Source organism: Rhinoraja longicauda, chromosome 9, assembly GCF_053455715.1.
Source record: "Rhinoraja longicauda isolate Sanriku21f chromosome 9, sRhiLon1.1, whole genome shotgun sequence".
In the NCBI taxonomy this organism is placed as follows: Eukaryota; Metazoa; Chordata; class Chondrichthyes; order Rajiformes; family Arhynchobatidae; genus Rhinoraja; species Rhinoraja longicauda.
Genome location: NC_135961.1, coordinates 45772440 through 45793649, shown reverse-complemented (window position 1 = coordinate 45793649; position 21210 = coordinate 45772440). Strand labels below are relative to the sequence as shown.

The 21210-nt window shown below is 46.0% G+C and overlaps 1 protein-coding gene across 2 annotated transcripts in view; it reads left to right on the top strand.

Annotated features, from left to right (window-relative positions):
• The window catches only part of drc8 (dynein regulatory complex subunit 8), a 52470-nt gene extending 40688 nt beyond the window's left edge, over positions 1-11782 (top strand). For both annotated transcript variants that reach the window (XM_078405885.1, XM_078405884.1), the window contains one exon: positions 9996-11782. In XM_078405885.1, the coding sequence (XP_078262011.1) occupies positions 9996-10111 (116 nt within the window). In that variant the 3' untranslated portion in view covers positions 10112-11782. The remainder of the gene's footprint in view (positions 1-9995) is intronic.
• Positions 11783-21210: the final 9428 nt, after the last annotated feature.

Genomic DNA, 21210 nt, shown 5'->3' with positions numbered 1-21210 from the left:
GAATTTCTTTAGTCAGAGGGTGGTGAATCTGTGGTATTCTTTGCCACAGAAGGCTGTGGAGGCCGTCAGTGGATGTATTTAAGGCAGAGATAGATCGATTCTTGATTAGTGTGGGTGTCAGAGGTTATGGAGAGAAGGCATGAAAATGGAATTAGGAGAGAGAGATAGATCAGCCACGATTGAATGGTGGAGTAAACTTGATGGGCCGAATGGCCTAATTCTACTACTATCACTTATAACCTTAGGACCTTATTATACCTGGAATGCACTGGCAAAAGAGGTGGTGGAATCATATAAAATCATTCCATTAAAGAAATATTATGAGAGGCATTTAAATATGCAAAGCACTGCAGAGTATCGACCTGATGCAGACAAATAGGTTGGCATTGCTGTAGTGGGTCAAAGGGCCAATTTCTGTGCTGTACAAATCTCTAAAGCAATCATTCAGATAAACAATTGCTTTGCCAATTGCTTAGGGGAGCATTAAATGACATGTATAAACGATAATTAAGGAGCAAATAAAAATCTGAGCCTTTGTATTCCTTGCATACAAAATTAAGATTTTAATTTAAGATTTTAATCTGTTGCAATGACAATTTGAACAGAAGTTTCAGCAAATTTATTAGCAAATAAATTGAGACTATAAAGACAGTACAAAAAGAGAGCAACTGGTCACATATGGAGATGCATTAAGTTAAAAGCTCACAAATCTTTACATTATAGCAAGTGCTGCTGCAAAGGTTCCTTCATGTTAAAACTGACTGTAAAAAAAATAATCCAGAGAAGCAAAGGATATTTGCACATGCTGAATATCGCATGTCTGCATTAGTTCGAAGTGCACAGACAGACTATGAAAGTGCTGTTTGTTTTAGACCATATAAATCACAGTACAAAGAAGTACAGGCCAGGAATACCTAACATGCAGTACTTACTCTGGTAGTCCATTCAGGTGGATATAAAATATCTCAAGATACATTTAAAAAAAGAAGATAATAATTCTTTTGGAGTTCAGGTCAACAACCAATGGCACTAATGAAAGACTGACCAATCGCTTCCACTCTTGTGCGAACTTGTGAGCAAACTATCTACCCTGCATAACTGAATTATAATTCAAAACAATTAATTTGTGGTGAAACATTTAGAGAAAATAAATGCCACCATGTGATTGCAAGTTTCATATTCAGTTCAGTAAGGATGCATCATCATTTTGGTTAGTTGGGGCATACAACATATGAATGTGTGGCGGATCAGGCCACTCCTCGGGTCAGCCCCCTCGTTACGTGACGGACAGGTGAAAGGGGTTAAAAGCGAGACGAAGGGAAGGCGTGGATCATCCCTTGGAGAACTACGCTGTGGGCACCAGCTCACAGCCTAATAAAGAATCTAACTAAACACTGCCTGGCGTCTTGCCTTTTCTCTGGCCTCCGCCAGGCCACTACATTGGTGACCTCGACGGACATCACACGTAGTGATGTCGAACAATGGGCAACCCGGTCCTGCCGCCCTCGCGCAACCCGGTCCTGCCGCCCTCGGCCCTGCCGACCTCGAGGCCGTCTCCCTCAAACTCCCGACCCTGTGGACCGAAGAGCCTGAGGTCTGGTTTCAGCAGGCAGAGGCACAGTTTGCTGTGCGAGGGGTAACCGTCGACTTGACGAAGTACTTTTACGTCGTCGGCGCCCTGGACCAGGCGACAGCAAGGCGAGTAAAGCCCTACCTTAATGACCCCCCCGCGGATGACAAATATAAGGGCCTGAAAGAACTCCTTATCAGGAGGTTCGGCCTCAGCGACGCCGAGAGGGCAACTCACGTTATGAGCCAGGGGGGGCTCGGGGACCGACGGCCGTCGGCCCTTCTGGAGGACATGCTCGCCCTTATGGGCAACCACCCGCCCTGTTTTTTATTCAAGCAGGCCTACCTGCGGCAGCTCCCCGTCGACCTCCGTTCTCAGCTCGCAGAGGACCCCTTCACCGACACGCAGCGGCTGGGCGAGCGCGCTGACCAAATTTGGATGTCCCGTCGGGAGGACCTGGCAGCCCTAGCCGTCTTTTCCGCGGCGTCGGAAGGCCAACAGCAAGCTGGGGCCGCCGTCAACCCACTTCTCCTCCTCCACTCCCAAGCACGGGGTGCAACATCACATCCCCACCACCGGGCCACCCGTGCACGCCCGAGCGCGGCGTCTCGCTCCAGACAAGCTCCGTCTAGCTCGAGAGGAGTTTCATCAGATGGAGTCAATGGGCATCGTGCGCCCTTCCGATAGCCCGTGGGCGTCACCACTCCACTTGGTCCCCAAGGCGGACGGGGGTTGGCGACCGTGCGGGGACTATCGGCGCTTAAATGACGCGACCGTTCCCGACAGGTACCCGGTTCCGCACATCCAGGACTTTAATGCCCACCTGGCCGGAGCATCCGTGTTCTCCAAGGTGGACCTTGTGCGCGGATATAATCAAATCCCGGTCCACCCCGATGACATCCCCAAGACTGCCATCATCACCCCGTTCGGCCTATTCGAGTTCCTACGGATGCCGTTCGGGTTGAAGAACGCCGCACAGGCCTTCCAACGGCTTATGGACTGTGTGTGCCGTGGCCTAGAATTCGTCTTTGTCTACTTGGACGACGTACTCGTGGCCAGCCGCTCGAAGCAGGAGCACTGCACCCACCTCCGCCAGCTGTGTAAACGCCTCAGCGAGTACGGTTTGTCCATCAACACTTCCAAGTGCCGTTTTGGGGTGACGGCCATCGATTTCCTCGGCCATCGGGTGACCCCACAAGGGGTGGTACCTCTTCCGGACAGGGTCGAAGCTGTCCGCCGTTTCCCCCGACCGACCACTGTCAAGGGCCTGCAGGAATTCGCTGGGATGGTCTCGTTCTATCACCGCTTCCTGCCGTCGGTAGCCCGAACTATGCGCCCACTCTTCCACCTCATGGCTGGTCGCCGCAAGGAGGTCGAGTGGGACGACGAAGCAGGAGCGGCCTTTGAGCAGGCTAAGGAGGCCCTGGCCAGGGCCACGATGCTCGTCCATCCTAAGGAGGATGCCCCAACCGCCCTGACCGTGGACGCTTCGGAGGTGGCGGTCGGCGCGGTGCTAGAGCAGCACATCGACGGGTGTTGGCGGCCACTCGCCTTCTTTAGCAGGCACCTCAGCGGGGCCCAACGGCATTACAGCGCGTTCGACCGGGAGCTCCTCGCCCTCTACCTCGCGGTACGCCACTTTCGGTACTTCCTAGAAGGGAGACCCTTTACCGCGTTCACAGACCACAAGCCACTCACATTTGCGTTCGCCAAGGTTTCGGATCCGTGGTCTGCGCGGCAACAGAGACAATTGGCTTATGTGTCGGAATATACCACCTCAATTCGGTTCGTGGAGGGAAAAAACAACAGGGTGGCCGACGCCCTGTCTAGACCCGCGATCCACGCCGTCCTACAAATGGCCGGGGGGATCGACTATTCCGCCCTAGCAGCCGCACAGCTGGGGGACGAGGAGATGGCCGCCTATCGTACAGCCGTGTCCGGCCTGCAGCTGGAGGACATTGTCTGTGGCCCCGGGGATACAACACTGTTGTGCGACACCTCCACTGGCCTGCCGCGGCCCATCGTCCCTGTCGTCTGGCGTCGCAGGGTATTCGAGGTGCTCCACGAGCTGTCTCACCCCTCCATTCGGGCGACGGTGGCCCTTGTATCCTCCCGTTTCATGTGGCACGGGCTGCGTAAGCAGGTCGCACACTAGGCACGTACCTGCATCCCGTGCCAAACTTCAAAAATCCAGCGACACGTGCGTGCGCCTCTGCAAGAGTTTCGTGTCCCTCGGCAGCGCTTCGACCACATTCATGTAGACATCGTGGGGCCGCTGCCGCCGTCCCGGGGCATGACCCACCTCTTCACTGTGGTAGATCGCTTCACGCGGTGGCCGGAGGCCATTCCGCTGGCAGACACCTCGACGGCCACCTGCGCGCGGGCCTTGGCGGCGCACTGGATCGCCCGGTTCGGGGTGCCACTGGACATTACATCCGACCGGGGGCCACAGTTCACTTCGGAACTGTGGTCGGCCATGGCAAGACTCTTGGGTGTCAGCCTACACCACACTACGGCGTACCATCCACAGTCGAACGGGTTGGTGGAACGCTTTCACCGCCAGCTGAAAGCTGCCCTGAAGGCTCGGCTCACGGGCCCAGACTGGGTGGACGCCCTGCCGTGGGTTTTGCTGGGGATCCGCACCGCACCCAAGGAGGACTTGGCCTCCTCCTCCGCCGAGTTGGTGTACGGGGCCCCCTTGACGGTTCCCGGGGAGTTCATCCCACCAGCGCACGGTCGAGTGGAGCAGCCTTCTGACGCCCTGCAACGTCTTCGGCAGACGGTGGGCAGGCTGGCACCTGTGCCCACATCACGTCATGGGACATTCCAGCCACACGTCCCTGCCGCTCTGGAGGACTGCCAGTTTGTGTTCCTGCGCAGGGACGCACACCGATCACTTCTCCAGCGGCCGTACGAGGGCCCCTTCCGGGTCCTACAACACGGCTCGGCCACATTCGTTCTGGACATGGGGGGTCGCAGAGAGACTGTTTCGATCGCACGGCTGAAGCCGGCACACGTGGACATTGATCGGCCGGTGCCGGTTGCACAGCCCCGCCCGCGCGGTCGCCCCCTGTCCAAGCTACCCCCTCCAGTGTCTGCTACGACCCCTCCACCTGTCGGTCAGTCGCCGGTCCCTGCGCCGGTCATGGTGCGCACCCGGGCTGGTCGCCTCGTGCGCCCTCCTGTCCGTTTTGTACCTCCGGTTCTTGGGGGGGGTCCTGTGGCGGATCAGGCCACTCCTCGGGTCAGCCCCCTCGTTACGTGACGGACAGGTGAAAGGGGTTAAAAGCGAGACGAAGGGAAGGCGTGGATCATCCCTTGGAGAACTACGCTGTGGGCACCAGCTCACAGCCTAATAAAGAATCTAACTAAACACTGCCTGGCGTCTTGCCTTTTCTCTGGCCTCCGCCAGGCCACTACAAATGGATGTTAAAATAATATTTGCATGCACTTGAATTACATTTAGGCATTTTTAGTTCAGATAGAGATGGGTAGACAAAATGGTTCTTATCAGGGGTCAACTTCATAGCTTCAGCGTAACTTCATTTAAAAGCAACAGTTCATTCCCAGGACTTGGGCACCACTGGTAAGACCAGCAGTATTGCTCACCTTTAATTGCCTTTACACTGAGTGGCTTTCTATGCTAATACAGAAGACATTACCATGAGTCAGGATTTAGAATTATAGAGTTATACAGCACAGAAACAGTCCCAATGGCCCAAATATCCATTGTAGTCGTGGAGTTATATAGCACAGAAGAAGACCCTTCAGCCCAACTCTTCCATGCCGACCAAGATTTGTACATTGTATAGACATAAGAGAGAAAAGCAAGAGTGGGCCACTGGGCTCTTCATGCCTGCTCCACCAATTTTTGACATTGCCACTTTTCTCCATTAATCCAAATCCCTTGATTCCTTGGATATTTAAAAAAAATGTCAATCTTACTCTTGAATATACACATTGATTAAGCCTTCATGACCTTCTTGGTAGAAAATTCCAAAGGTATACGATCCACTGAGTGGAAAAACTCTCAGCTCTAGTCCTGAATAGTTGATTTCTTATCTTGAGACTGTGATCCTCTGGTTCTAGACACCCCAGCCAGAGAACACATCAAGCCTGCTTCTACCCTGTCAAACACAGTGAGAATTTTGAGAACATGAACTTAGAAATCTTGAGGTCTGGATCAAGATTAAAATTGCAAATAAAATTCAGATACTAGAAATCTAAAAGAAAATCTGAAAATGCTAGAAACACAAACATACAAAGTGGGAGTTCGCTCCTCAGCAGCTCAGGTCAGAACATAGAATAGTACATGACAGGAACAGGCCCTGTGGCTCACAATGTTTGTACTGAACATGATGCCTAGATGAACTCTTATCTGCCTGCACATAATCCATATTCCTCCATTTCCTGCACATCCATGTGTCAATTCAAAAGTCTCATAAATGTCATTATCCTATCTGCTGCCAGCACCATTCCTGGCAGCATGTTCCAGGCAGCCAGCATCCTCTATATAAAAAAACTTGCCCTGCACATCTACTTTAAATTGTTCTCATCTCACAAAACTATGCCCTTTGACTAGTTCGGACTGTCCATGCTATCTATGCCTCTCATAATTTAATATAATAATAATAATAATAATAATAATAAGCATTTATTTTATATAGCGCCTTACCAGAAGCTCAAAGCGCTTTACAAAAACAATCATAACATAAAAACAAACAGACAAACTATCCTAACGGAGAAGCAGCGAATAAACAGCGCCAGCGTCCTCTCACGTCAGGGTCCGGCAGTATACAACACAAAGCACAGGACACACAGATACAATTTATAACACAAACAGCCATCACAGTGATTGCTCCAGGCACACCCTCACTGTGATGGAAGGCAAAGAAAAGTCTTATCTCCTCCTCATTCTTCTCCCGTGGTGCCACGAGGTGATCGAGGCTCCCAACTTTTTGAAGCCCCCACCGGGCGATGGAAAGTCCCAGGGCCGAGCCGAGCAGGCCGTTGAAAGTCCTGAGCCCCCACCGGGCGATGGAAAGTGCCGCGGCCAGGCCACGCAGGGCGATGAAGGGCCTGCGAACGGGTCGATCAAACCTCGCGCTTCGGGGCGGTCAAAGCTGCTACGGCTGGAGCTCCCAAAAGCCGGTCGCCAGCCAGGGACCTGCGAACTCCCGATGTTGCGGTCTGCAGGGCCCACGGCCGAAGCCTCCGAGATGGTAAGTCCAGGCCCTGCGACCGGAGTCTTCAAGGTCGATCCCAGTTGGAGGCCGCCGACTCCACGATGTTAGGCCGTAGCGCGAACGGAGACACGACACGGTAAAGGTCGCATCTCCGTTGAGGAGGAGATTAGAAAAAAAGGTTTCCCCCACCCCCCCCCCCCCCACCACCCCCCACATACACAAAGTTAAAAATAGAACAAAATGTACATTAAATGATGACAATAGACAAAAAAACAAAAAAAAAGACAGAGAGACTGCCGGTGAGCCGCAGCTGCAGAACACAGCCACGCCCAATATACTTCTATCAGGTCTCCCCTCAACTTCCATCATTCCTGAGAAAACAATCCAAGTCTGCCCAAACCTCTCCATGAAGCTAGTACTTTCTAATCCAGGCATCATTCTGGTAAACCTGCTATGCACCCTAACCAGAACTGCACACAATACTTTAAATGCGGCCTGACCAAGCCTTATAAAGCTGCATCTTGACTTCCTGATCTTATACTCAATGCCTCGACCATGAAGGCAAGCATACCATATGCATTCTTTACCACTCTATCTCTACCACTCACATCAATGCTGTTAATGGTTGTATATTAGTTGTATATTTTCCCCTTACATTTGACCTTCCAAAGTGCAGCACCTCACACTTGCTAGGATTAAACTCTATCTGCCATTTCTTTGTCCTTTTGTATAGGTGATCTATATCCTGCTGTATACTTTGACAGTTTTTCAGTAAGTCCGCTATGAATCCATACGACCAAGTCACTGTAAATCTGGTGCATCTTAATCCTCTGTATCAGTTTACATGGTGGACTTTATCAAATGTCCTACTAAACCCCATGCGAATACCATCCACATCCCTACCCTCATCGATCACCTTCATCACTTAAAAAACACAAGTTAGTAAGGCATGACCTGTCACCTATAACGCCATGCTGACTGTCTCTAATTAACCCAAGTAGATATGAAGGTAAAGAAGGCATATATATAGTATGCTGCCTTCATTGCTAGGGGCATTTAGAATAAGAGTCAGGAAGTCATGATGCAGCTCTGTAAGACTGGTTTGGCCACATTTGGAGTATTGGGTGGATTTCTGGTCGCTCCATTACAGGAAGGATGTGGAGGCTTTGGAGAGGATGCATAGGAGGTTTAGCAGAATGCTGCCTGGATTAGAGGGTTTCAGCTACAAAGAGAGGTTGGATAAAATTTGATTGTTTTCTCTGGAACATTGGAGGTTGAGGGGAGATTCGATAGAAGTATATGAAATTATGAGAACATAGATAGGGTAGATAGTCAGAACCTTATTCCCAGAGTGGAAATGTCCAACACTTGAGGGCATAGGTTTAAGGTGAGAGGGAGAAAGTTTGATGGAGATGTGCGGGGCATGTCTTTTTTAAAGAGAGAGGTGGTTTTTTTTTAGTTTAGTTTATTGTCACGTGTACAGTGAAAAGCTGCCAGGGATGGTGGTTGAGACAGATACGACAGTGGTATTTAAAAGGCTTTTAGATAGGCACACAGAAATGTAAAGAATAGAGAGTTATGGATTATGTGCATGCAGATGAGATCAGTTTAAATTAGCATCATGTTCGACACAAACATTGTAGCCAAAGAGCCCATTCCTGTGCTGTACTGTTGTATTTTGTATGTTCTCACCCATTCTCTTCCAAATGGGAGTAAATTCCATCCCAAAGATGCCTCTCCAATAGCTTGCCTACCACTGATGTGACGCTCATTGCCTTATTGTTTCCTGGATTTTCTCTACTTCACTTCTTAAACAAAGGAACAATGTTAGCTACTTTCCAGTCTTCCAGGACCTCACCTGTGGCTAGAGAGGATGCAGAGATCTTTTAATCCTCATCATCTCCTCTCTTGCCTCTCTCAATAATCTGGGATGGATCCCATCAAGCATGGGCGTTTATCCACCATAATGCTCTTTAAGATTCCCAACACCTCCCTCTTGATCTCACAGTCCTCCATGCCCTTTTCCTTGGTGAATACAGATGCAAAATACTTGTTTAGTTCCTCGCCTACATCGCCTGATCCAAGCACAAATTCCTTCCTTTATCCTTGAGAGGTCATACCTTCTCCCTGGTTATTCTCTTGTTTTTAAAGAAGCCTTGGGATTTTCTTAAATCTGTTGCCAAAGCCATTTGGAAGCCCCTTTGGCCCTTCTAATCGCCTGTTTGAGTTTATTCCTCCTTGCTTTATATTCCTTAAAGGCCCTGTTTGATTTCATCTTCTTAAATCTTGCAAATGCTTTCGTTTTCTTTGTCACCAAATTTATAACCTCCAGGTTTCCTTTACTTTGCCTCCACCTTACTGGGATGTGCTAGTCCTGAATTTTGATCAAGTTTGCTTTAAATGACTTCCACATGTCAGATGTGAACTTACCCAATAACAACTGCTCCCCATGTACCTCCAGAGCTCCTGGTTAATAGTGGAATTTGTCTTAGTCTAATTTAGGTCCAGACATCTCCCTATTCAAAACAATCTTGAGACTTATGGAATGGTGATCACTATCCCGAAAATTCTCGTCCACTGAAACATCAGTCACCTGACCAGGCTTGTTTATCATGCAACATTTGTACATCCAAGTACTTTGTAATAATGCAGACAAAATGATGTTTCAACTCCATTTTGACTTTGCCCTGCTTTTAAATTCATATTTGGTTTCATAGATTAAGTAGGTATCTGTATGCCATTATTTTTGTATTCTGACTACAGCAAAATTATAGGGCACAGTTTTAAGGTGAAAGGGGATCGATTTACGTGGATCCTAGGAACAAGTTTTTCACTCAAAGGATGGTGTGGGAATGGAACAAGTGCCAATGGAGGTGATAAAAGCAATATAATTACAATGTTTCATAAACATTTGGACAGGTACATGGAGGGAAAAGATTCAGAGGAATATGAGTGAAACAGCAAGTGGGATTAGTTTAGATAGGCATTTTGGTTAGCAGGGATAAGTTGGGCAGAAGAGCCTGTTTCTGCATTGTATTACTGTGATTCTGAAACTGCAGGTTTCCTGTACAGCCAACCACATACATCTCCATTTTGAACTGATACAGTAAGCCTTGAGGTTTATACTGGTGATTTAAATTGGCTGACTTAGGCAACTCCTGTGAAAGTCACAATTTTAAACAAAAATTCTACAGTGAGAATGAGAAAGGAAGTGATTGTGTTATTCCTTCATTTCAAAGGGGAGCCATTTACACAAGAGGAGATGGAAGAGATGTTGTCAGCTGCCGTAGATCCAGAAAAAAATGTTATCCTGTACAAAGACTTTGCAGCGCTAATGACAATGGAAGACTACTGAATACATTTGGACTTCACAACAACTGGCAATTTTGTCTGGAACTATTTTTCAGCACAAATCAATAACAAATCTACTCCTGAAAAAGCAAGATTTCAAACAAATGTATTTGGTCGGATAACTCAACCTTAAAGAAAGTAAAGATTATCTGACCTATTTTGCCTTCAACTATAATTATAGAATCACCACACATCACTGCTACATCCCTGACCATGCCTCAATGGGACATCATGTCTTGCCACTTATAGACGGAACAACATCTGAAAATCACCTTCCACCTCAGACAAAGCCCTTGACCACTCCCTGTCCACAGCTGATGTCCACAGACACCATGTCAAACTGACCTGGGAAGGCACAATCCAACACAACTCCAATATTTCAGCAGAATATACACCCAACACATATAATTGGGCTCAGGCTCTCGAGTCAGATTCTAAGACCAGGATTTTCGAAGCCTGCTTTTCTGCTGTTGTTTCAGTATTACTCCATGTGTTACAGAAGCGTCTTATCTCTGAAGAATGGTCTCGATCTGCAATGTCACCTATCTATGTTCTCCAGAGATGCTGCCTGACCCACTGAGTTACTCCAGCACTTTGTGTCCTCTTTGTGTTATAGTTTTGGTTGTCCATCTAATTGCAATGGGAAGTTAATTCTGTAGTGACCAGCCCATTCTTGCTACCCATTGCCATTGTCGGCACCTGCTCATTTACTTCAGGTCTGGAATAGAACAAATAACTAAGATATATAAGAGAGACGCACTTGAATCATATCACTCGCTGAGGTATCACATCCTCTGACTCACCTACATCTAAAAACTCTGCAGTCCAATGTTTGTTTCACCGGGTGGGTTGAGATGTGTGTCACCCACCTGCATTTCATCAGCAATGAATTCCACAGATTCACTATCCTCTGGCTAATAAAATTCCTCCTCATCGCCATTCTAAACGTACGTCCTTTTATTCTGAGGCTGTGTCCTCTGATCCTAGACTCTCCCACTACTGGAAACATCCTCTCCACAACCACTTTATCTAGGCCTTTCATTATTTGTTATGTTTCAATAAGACACACCCTCATCCTTCTAAATTCCAGTGAGTACATCAAACGCTCCTCATACATTAACACAATCAACCCCAGGATCATTCTCATAAACCACCTCTGGACCCTCTCCATCACCAGCACATCCTGTGACCCTTCTTCAGACTCAGCAGGTTGAATCATAACTTTCAAAAGAGAGTTGGATATTAGTTGGATAGAAAAACAATTTGAAGGCTTGGGAAAAGAATGAGAGTGGGATGAATCAGAAAGCCTTTTCGGACATAAAAATTGAAATGCATACATAAATAGAAGAGAATATGTGGATAACAGCAGGAATAAGGCAACCAGCCCCAGGAACCTGCTCTGACATGCAATAAGACCATGTTGATCTGATTGTTACCCCAATGTGGCAACTCCAACAGCCTGACCGCGGGAGAAGATGGCAGGGGAAGAGAAAAAGACATTCTGGCCTTCCATCACAGTGAGGAGGGGACTGGAGGAGACTCACTGTGATGGATGTTTCTTTTGTTTGGTGTTAGTTTATGATTGTATGTGTTATTGCATTTTTATTGCTTATTTTTATTGGTCTTATTGTTGGACTGCAGGTAATTTTTCATTTCACTGCACATTTATGTGTATATGACAAATAAAATGACTATTGATATTGAACTCTACCTTGGCAATGGAACACTACGGACCACTACTTGCCGTGGACATGGTTTCTAATCAGAGGAGGCATGATGGCACAGCAGTAGAGTTGCTGCCTTACAGCGCGTACAGCGTAGGAGACCTGGGTTCGATCCCGACTACGGGTGCTGTCTGTATGGAGTTTGTAGATTCTCCCCGTGACCACATGGGTTTTCTTCAAGATCTTCAGTTTCCTCCCACACTTCAAAGACGCACAGGTTTGTAGGTTAATTGGCTTGGTAGAAGTGCAAATTGTCACTACAGTGTGTAGGATAGTGTTAATGTGCAGGGATCGCTTGGCGGTGCGGACCCAGTGGGTTGAAAGGCCTGTTTCCACGCTGTATCGCTAAAAACTTTTAAAAAGTTGCATTTTGCAGTAATGTCTTGTTTTTTTTGCACAGCATTTTTCTTTTCATTGTCTTGCAGAATTTACATGCAACATTAATTTATATATACAATTTCTGTATAATTGTGTGCGATCTGAGACTATGTGCCTGCAATGCAACAGGAAGCAAGGTTTTCATTGTACCTGTACCTCACTGTACTTGTGCATATGACAAGGAACTCGCCGTGACATGACTTGACATCCTCAGTAAGGAGATCTACTCTGTACACAATACTCCAGATGTGGTCTTACCATGTTTTACATAACTGAAACATAATTTCCTATATTTGTATTTGATTTCCCTGCCAATAAGCAATAACATTTTGTTAACTTGCCTGGTAATTCTGCACCTCCTTACTGACCTTTGCAAGTCATAACCAGAATACTCAGATCCCTTGGTGTCACATTATTTGCTGTATCTCACCACTTATGCAATCTGCTTCTTTTCTAGCTTTCCTCCCAACTTTGACAGTTTCATATTCTTCCACATTACATTCCATTTGACAGTTCTTAGTCCTTTCACGAAACCCATTCATATCCCGATGCAACCTCCTTATGTCTTCTGGGCAACGTTCTAATCTTTGTCTTCATTAACTTTCCTTTGGTACTTTCATCTGAGATATTTGGACAAATTGCAATGAGTTCAGCACCAATCTCTGGCACACCACTGGAGTGCCAACTCCATTTGGTTACATTTTGCCAACTGGAGAAAGATTCCTCTATGCCCACTCTCAGCTTCCTGTTAGCCAGCTAATCTTTGCTCCCACCTGCTTGTTACCTCCTACTCTATGAGCTTTCATTTCCCTCAATTATCTGTGCTGGGGCACCTTATCAAATGTTTCTGAAAATCAAAGAATAGTACAGGTACATCCACAGCGCACGATGCTTCTTCAAGGAACTTTTTACCAAGTACTTGCACAGGCGTGAAGAGCTAAATGGCCTTCCCCCAGGCTGTGAGTGCTGGTAATTCCTCTGATGGCCACTGCCCCTCTTTACGGATTCTATGTTTAAATGGGAGGTCATCAACCTGAAGCACTCACTCTGCTATTGCTGCCTGACCTGCTGAGAATTCCCAGCGTTCCCTGTTTTTCTTTGTTAAAGCACGGTTACAAAAGTGAGAGCAGATTGTGGAAGGAAATTGCTTTTGATCAAGGTTTAGTTGAGACAAAACCATGTTGACAAAACGGGCTGCGTGCTTCATATGTCAATGGATGCAGCTGTTCCACAAATGGAAATATAAATCCTGTTTAGTGGCAGTGTCAAAAAAGTGGGCTATTAGGTGATGAAGGCTCCAGTTACAAGCCTCTCTATTGACTAATAATGTTTGAGTGCTGTTAACATTTTGTTTTCTCGACTAATTGAAAAGTAATGACTTTACTGCAAAGATATCCTGTGGGATAAGTCCCTACTCTTCCAATTAGTTTTTCTTTCATTTCTACAGGGAGTATTCACTCTGTGAGAATATATGGCTCATATGTCCTATGTGCAGCTTTTTATCCAAAAGGTACACTTTGCTTGCAGGGTGCTCGAGACAAGTGGTGAGCTACAACAATTCTTCCGGATAAATTTGCAGGATTTGTCAGAAGGTATTTTTATATCATGTCCTTTCTCGTGATTATATTATCATATCATATCATATATATACAGCCGGAAACAGGCCTTTTCGGCCCTCCAAGTCCGTGCCGCCCAGTGATCCCCGTACATTAACACTATCCTACACCCACTAGGGACAATTTTTACATTTACCCAGCCAATTAACCTACATACCTGTACGTCTTTGTCTCGGAATTTGCATTGAGAGCAGCAATGAGGCTTTCTCCACTCACTGCTGTATGGAGACATTCTGACAGAAATCTATGGGCATGCTCACATGTACAGTTAAACACAAATATGCCCCTAGAGATACTCTGGTCGTCATTCATTGCGTTCTCAATAGACAATAGACAATAGACAATAGGTGCAGGAGTAGGCCATTCAGCCCTTCGAGCCAGCACCGCCATTCAATGCGATCATGGCTGATCACTATCAATCAGTACCCCGTTCCTGCCTTCTCCCCATACCCCCTCACTCCGCTATCCTTAAGAGCTCTATCCAGCTCTCTCTTGAAAGCATCCAACGAACTGGCCTCCACTGCCTTCTGAGGCAGAGAATTCCACACCTTCACCACCCTCTGACTGAAAAAGTTCTTCCTCATCTCCGTTCTAAATGGCCTACCCCTTATTCTCAAACTGTGGCCCCGTGTTCTGGACTCCCCCAACATTGGGAACATGTTATCTGCCTCTAATGTGTCCAATCCCCTAATTATCTTATATGTTTCAATAAGATCCCCCCTCATCCTTCTAAATTCCAGTGTATACAAGCCCAATCGCTCCAGCCTTTCAACATACGACAGTCCCGCCATTCCGGGAATTAATCTAGTGAACCTACGCTGCACGCCCTCCATAGCAAGAATATCCTTCCTCAAATTTGGAGACCAAAACTGCACACAGTACTCCAGGTGCGGTCTCACCAGGGCCCGGTACAACTGTAGAAGGACCTCTTTGCTCCTATACTCAACTCCTCTTGTTACGAAGGCCAACATTCCATTGGCTTTCTTCACTGCCTGCTGAACCTGCATGCTTCCTTTCATTGACTGATGCACTAGGACACCCAGATCTCGTTGAACTCCCCCTCCTCCTAACTTGACACCATTCAGATAATAATCTGCCTTTCTATTCTTACTTCCAAAGTGAATAACCTCACACTTATCTACATTAAACTGCATCTGCCATGTATCCGCCCACTCACACAACCTGTCCAGGTCACCCTGCAGCCTTATTGCATCTTCCTCACAATTCACACTACCCCCCAACTTAGTATCATCTGCAAATTTGCTAATGGTACTTTTAATCCCTCGTCAGCCTTAAGATCACTGCAATAAAGTCTTAGAGTTATAGCGCTGTGCAATAGAGAAATAGGCCCTTCAGGTCACCATGCCCATGCCAATCATTGTAATAAAATGTACGAGTCCTACTTCCCTGCATTTGGTCAGCCATTTTCAAAGTTAATTTGCTATATTTGCCTATTCGTCCTACATTCAAATGACTGAAGAAGAAAAAGGATGTATTGTTATGATTGAGTTCTTATTTGGTTAATTACCACCGAATAACTCTCTTGCCCTGAAATATGAATTTAGTAGTACAGTCTTACTTCCATGAATAAAATGGAGACGAAACTGTCCAGTGGAGTGGGTGCAGAGGAGATTCACCAGGGAAGGGGTTGTTCTAGTTGTGAGGAGAGACCGGAGAGGTGCAGTCTGTTTTCCCTGGAGTGGAGGAGGTTGAGAGGGAACATAATTAGGAGGGGTATAGACTGTAGGAAACTTTCTCCCGTATTAGAGGTGAATAAAATTAAAGCCTATTTCTGTGCTATGTGAATCTATGCCTCCAGAGGACTTAGATTTAGGGTAAGGGGGAAGAGATTTAGAGGGGATCTGTGGGCAACCTTTTCCAGCCAGAGGGTGCTGAGTACTTGGGATGCACTGCCCAATAGAGTGGTGGAAGCAGAGTCGCTGACAGCATTTAAGAGGAGACCAGACAAGGATATGAATCACCTTGGCATTGAAGACTACGGGCCAAGTGCTGGAAGATGGGATTAATGCGAATGAGTGGCCACTGGTCAGCATGGATGTGATAGGCTGAATGGCCTGTTTTCATGCTGTCCGATTCTACGACTATGACTAATGTTAGATTAGGTGGGTGGCTGACGGTCATCATTGACATGGTGGGCCAAAGGACCTGTTTCTATGTTGTATGCTGTGAATAAGATATCATCATCATCATAGATGTCTCCATGGTGGATAAAACCAGTTCTGCAATGATATTTAATCAAGCAGTAGATGACAAGCTTTATCTTCCACCTGGATCTCAAGAGTGCCCTGTGAAGTTTGCAGGATAAAATGCTTTACCCAAGGTAGGTTTTTCTAATACCTTGTCCAGCTCAATGTAGATGAGGAAAGTCAAAATTACTTGACAATTAATACCCACCAAGTGTAAGTGAGCACCAACCTGATGTACAGGCTGGAACTGGAACCAAAATTGTTCCAAGCTGCTGTGGAAAATATACTTCTTGGGACCCAACATTATCAGTGCAATCAGGTTGATAATCTCACTGCTGCAGCCAGGGTGTTGTACACCCTTCAAACACTCAAGGAGCAGTTTAGAGGAGTGCACTGGCATAAATTCAACCTTAAGAAAAGCAAATGTGCCTTTATTCAGAAGGAAGTGCTTTATTTAGACCCACTAGTGGATGAAAATGGGCAGCAGCCAGTGAATCAATGCCATCATCATAAGCAGAAAGCCAGAGAATATGACTGTTTCTAGGCTTGATCCAACACTGTGCCAGATTCCTAACCTATCTTGCCCCAGTGTTAACACCAGTGAAAACAAATGTACAGCTGCACAAGAGATTAGGAAGGCAAATGCTATGTAGCCTGTATTATGAGAGGATTTGAATACAGCATAAGGAAGGGCTAACTGCAATTGTATTGGTCTATAATGTGACTGCACTTGAAGTACTGTGAACAATTTTGGTCCACTCACCCGGGAAATGATATGCTTCCATAGAGGGAGGGCAGCAGAGACTCACCAGACTGCTTCCAGGTGTATTTGTTGAATGAGGAGAGATTGAGTAGATTAAGAGGGACAAGAGAATGAAGAAAGGTCCTGACCTGAAACATCATCTGTCCATTTTGCCTGACCCACTGAGTTCTTCCATCAGGGTGTGTTTTGCATTGAGGAATGTGAGGAGATCTCATTGAAACATACAAAGTTCTTGCAGGGCTCAACAGACTCAGAGACAGCAAAGGTATTTCCCTTGGCTGGGGAGTTTCAGGCCAGGTATTAGAGTCACACAGTGAGGGGTGGGCCATTTGGGACAAAGATGAGGAGAAATTTTCTCACTCAGACAGTGGTGAATTTTTTGAATTTGTATCCTCAGAGGGTTTTGGAGGCTTAGACACTGAGTTCATACACAACAGAACTGGGAACAATGGAACAGAAGTTGATATGTGTCTAAGTATTAAAGGGATCAAGGAATGGGGGAAGAGTGCAGGAAAATGGCACTGAGGCACAAGGTCGGCCATGTTCTTGATAAATGATAGAATAGGCTTGAAGGGATGAATGTACACTGCACAAATGGGTCAGAGATGCAGAAGCTGGGTATCAGGGGGATAGTGGAATAACTTGGGGCAAGGAATTATCTGGCGAAAATTGCAAATAGATTCCGCAAAGCTACTTTGAGTATTTGCTCTAAGCTGACAATACCCGGGTGCTTAGCAAAGAAGATGGTGAGATTGAACGTGTTTCTAAAATGGATTCTGTAACTGGTGGAAAGAACTGACCTGTGGTATTACTGTTGAGACCTCTGATGAAACGACATCTTGTCTTGTTGAGACAACATCCAGAGTTGGACAATACTCTAACAACATTTTGTGAAGCAACAAGTTCAATTCAGGTGGTGAAAGCACCATTGAGTAAATCGCAGAGAGTGCAAACCTGTGACTCATTTAAACCTGTAAGGTATGTAAAATTTGTAGATACATTAATTCAGCTTGAATGCTTATTCTTTTTTCAAATAAAATAAGCAGCTTAGGATATATAATACTGGTTGTGAAGAATATCTGTTGTGATTTGAGGTGGCACAGTGGCCTAGCTAGAAGAGATGCTGCCTCGAAGCTCCAGTCACTTGGGTTCAATCCTGATCTATGGCACTCTGGATCTCTGTCCGTATGTAGTTTGCATGTTCTTCCCATTTCCCTCGGATGCCCTGGTTTCCTCCATACCCAAAGGATGTGCAGGTTGGTAGGTTAATTGACTAGAGTACATTTCCCATATAGTGTGTAAAATCTGTGAGGAGACATTAATGAGAAAGTGGGGAAGAGTATAAAATGTGATTCATGTAGGATTAACATAAATGGGCGGCTGTTGGTCAGCACTGAATCATTGGGCTGAAGGGCCTGTTTCTGCGCTATATCTCCCGAAGACTCTAATAACTGTATTTTGTGACCTCCCCTTCTGCTGCCAGAGTGTTTATAGAGAGATCCAAAGAGTGGAGCAAAAAATAAGTTGCAGGTGGAACTCAGCAGGCCAGGCAGCATCTGCAGTGGGAAAGATGAGGGTTGGGATTGAGACCTTTCATGAAGGAAGGGGCTGAAAGTGGAGGGGATATAGCCAGTGTGAAGAGGTGAGGGGTGGGGTAAGAGGTAACAGGTGGATCCTGATGTGGAGGCGTGAATTGCTGGATGGAGTCAGGTGGGGAAGAGAGGGGTGGAGGGAGTGCCAGAGATTGGAGCATGAGAGTGTTTCCAGAGAGTGGTTTATGAGAAGCCATGAATGAAGAGGGCACATGCTATGTTTTCTGCTCCGTGTGTCTTTTGTTTACATTTGCACACTCTGCTTTTGGCCTTGTTCGCTGTTAGAAACCCACAAAGACCAGATGTTCCATTGTTCCCAGTTCACTCTCTCACTATTACTTCTTGCCAACATGCCTAATTTCCATCCCCATCACCACCCTCCATAACCACAGGCCTTCTGGCCTCTCTGTCACAACCTGCCGACAAATGAAGGCAGGATTTTTTTCGTTGTTGGAGAAGATCGCTTACTCATTTCAAATTGGTGCTCTACAGCTGTCTGAGAGTGGAGGTATTCATGCCATTAGCTCTCTCTGGAATCACCCCGGGTCCCTGAAGTGAAACAACTATATTCAAAGGCACTGCATCATACCCTTTGTTCAGTGCGGCTGGTGCTACACAGGAAGAGCTGTGCACTCGATAGGAGTTTCACCATTTCTAAGTGATTTATGTGCTGTCAAAGCATATTACTCCATTATATCCATTTCAATTCTATTTTTCAATGTAATCGTGGGTTTTTAATGTCTCACAGTGCCATGCAGAATTTTTCAAATTGAATAACAGCAACAAACCACAAAGATGCTTTTGCAAGGCTTTGAGCTCTTTCATCGGCTTGGATTAACTTCTGAAGGATTTCCAGCAATACTCCTGCAGAGTTTAACAGCTTATTTTCAGTGCAGTGGAAAAGGAAAACAAAATAATTCAGGCAACTGCAGTGTTGTGCGGACTGCTTATCAACTAGGGATGTGGGTTAGTAATAAAGCAAACACCGAGGATAATGCAGAATTATCTGTGTCAGAAATCTGACTTTACTGACACAGATTTTAAGTATCATTGCCATTGAAAGTGTTCTTGAAATGTCTTACTGCTGCATCTTATATAGGAAGCTTAAATATGAGGGAGAAAGGCTCGATAGTTTTGATAAAATGGTTTTCCATTGAACATAAACAAAAGCTTAGCCCAGTCAGAAAACAGGCACAAAATGCTGGAGTAACTCAGCAGGTGAGGCAGCGTCTCTGGAGAAAACATTTCAGGTCGAAATCTGAGTCTGAGGAAGGGTTCCGACCCAAAACGTCACCTATTCCTTTTCTCCAGAGATGCTGCCTCATCCGCTGAGTTACTCCAGCATTTTGTGTCTATCTTTGGTATAAACCAGCATCTGCAGTTCCATCCTACACATAGCCTAGTCAGACTGAATTACCTGGTCTCTGTTGCTGATTCCAAGTAATTGTGGCCTTGCCTGTGACCCAGCAAGTGTCCATAATGGATACAGAAAAATAACTACGTTATCATGGTTTACATACTGCTGTAACGGGGAACCATGTAAACATAGATACATTCTGCTCTATTGCAATGTTACACATCATTTTATTATAATTGTTCTGTTTTTAAAGGTTCTACATAGAAAGGCACAATTAAGTATCTGGATCCAGTGATTATATCCACCTAGGTTCAAGGAGATACCATCTCTGCTGTAGAATCATTCAGCATGTGTACAAGCCCTTCAATCCACCGAGTTAGTGCCGACCATCAAATATCCTCTGCATAACCTCAACACTAATCCCATTTTATTCTTCCCACATTTATTTCAATCGTCCCCAGATCGTATCATTTACACATGTATCCACTGGAGTTAGAAGGCTTGTATTCACTGGAGTTTAGAAGGATGAGAGGGGCTCTTATAGAAACATATAAAATTATAAAAGGACTGGACAAGCTAGATGCAGGAAAAATGTTCCCAATGTTGGGCAAGTCCAGAACCAGGGACCACAGTCTTAGAATAAAGGGGAGGCCATTTAAAACTGGGATGAGAAGGAACTTTTTCACCCAGAGAGTTGTGAATTTGTGGAATTCTCTGCCACAGAGGGCATTGGAGGCCAAATCACTGGATGGATTTAAGAGAGAGTTAGGTAGAGCTCTAGGGGCTAGTGGAATCAAGGGATATGGGGAGAAGGCAGGCACGGGTTATTGATTGTGGACGATCAGCCATGATCACAATGAATAGCGGCGGTGCTGGCTCGAAGGGCCGAATGGCCTCCTCCTGCACCTATTTTCTATGTTTCTATGAGGGACCGTTTCCAATGTTCCATTTAACTGATCAGTGTAATGGGGGAGGAAAGCATAGTTCTTTGAGAAACCCACAGGGATACAGGGAGATCGCCATCCAGAGGTCAGGATTGAACATGGGTCTCTGGTACCGTGAGGCAGCAGCTCCTCAAACTGTGTCACCGTACCATCCCATTCTGGCTCCAGTAGAGTTTCCAGATTACAGTGCTCTGACCCAGGAGGATTGTGGTGTACCTGGGAGACCCCTGCTAAGCATCGCCACAGGTCTGTGCACTGCCTCAAACACTGACATATTCCTGTATAGTCATCCTGCCTGATTGACCTTTTTGACAACTCCCTGTATAGAAATATTGATAACACTGCCAAGTAGAACAGGTTCTCATCTCCAAATAAGACCACAAGTGTGAGCGACCAGGGTTTACCGCCGTCCAGTGACATGGATCCCAGCAGGAAAGGAGAATAAAGCATCTGAACGGAGAACAAGAATATCGAGCTTACATTGCTATCTTTTATTGTTTTATTCCCCTGTTATCTACCTCA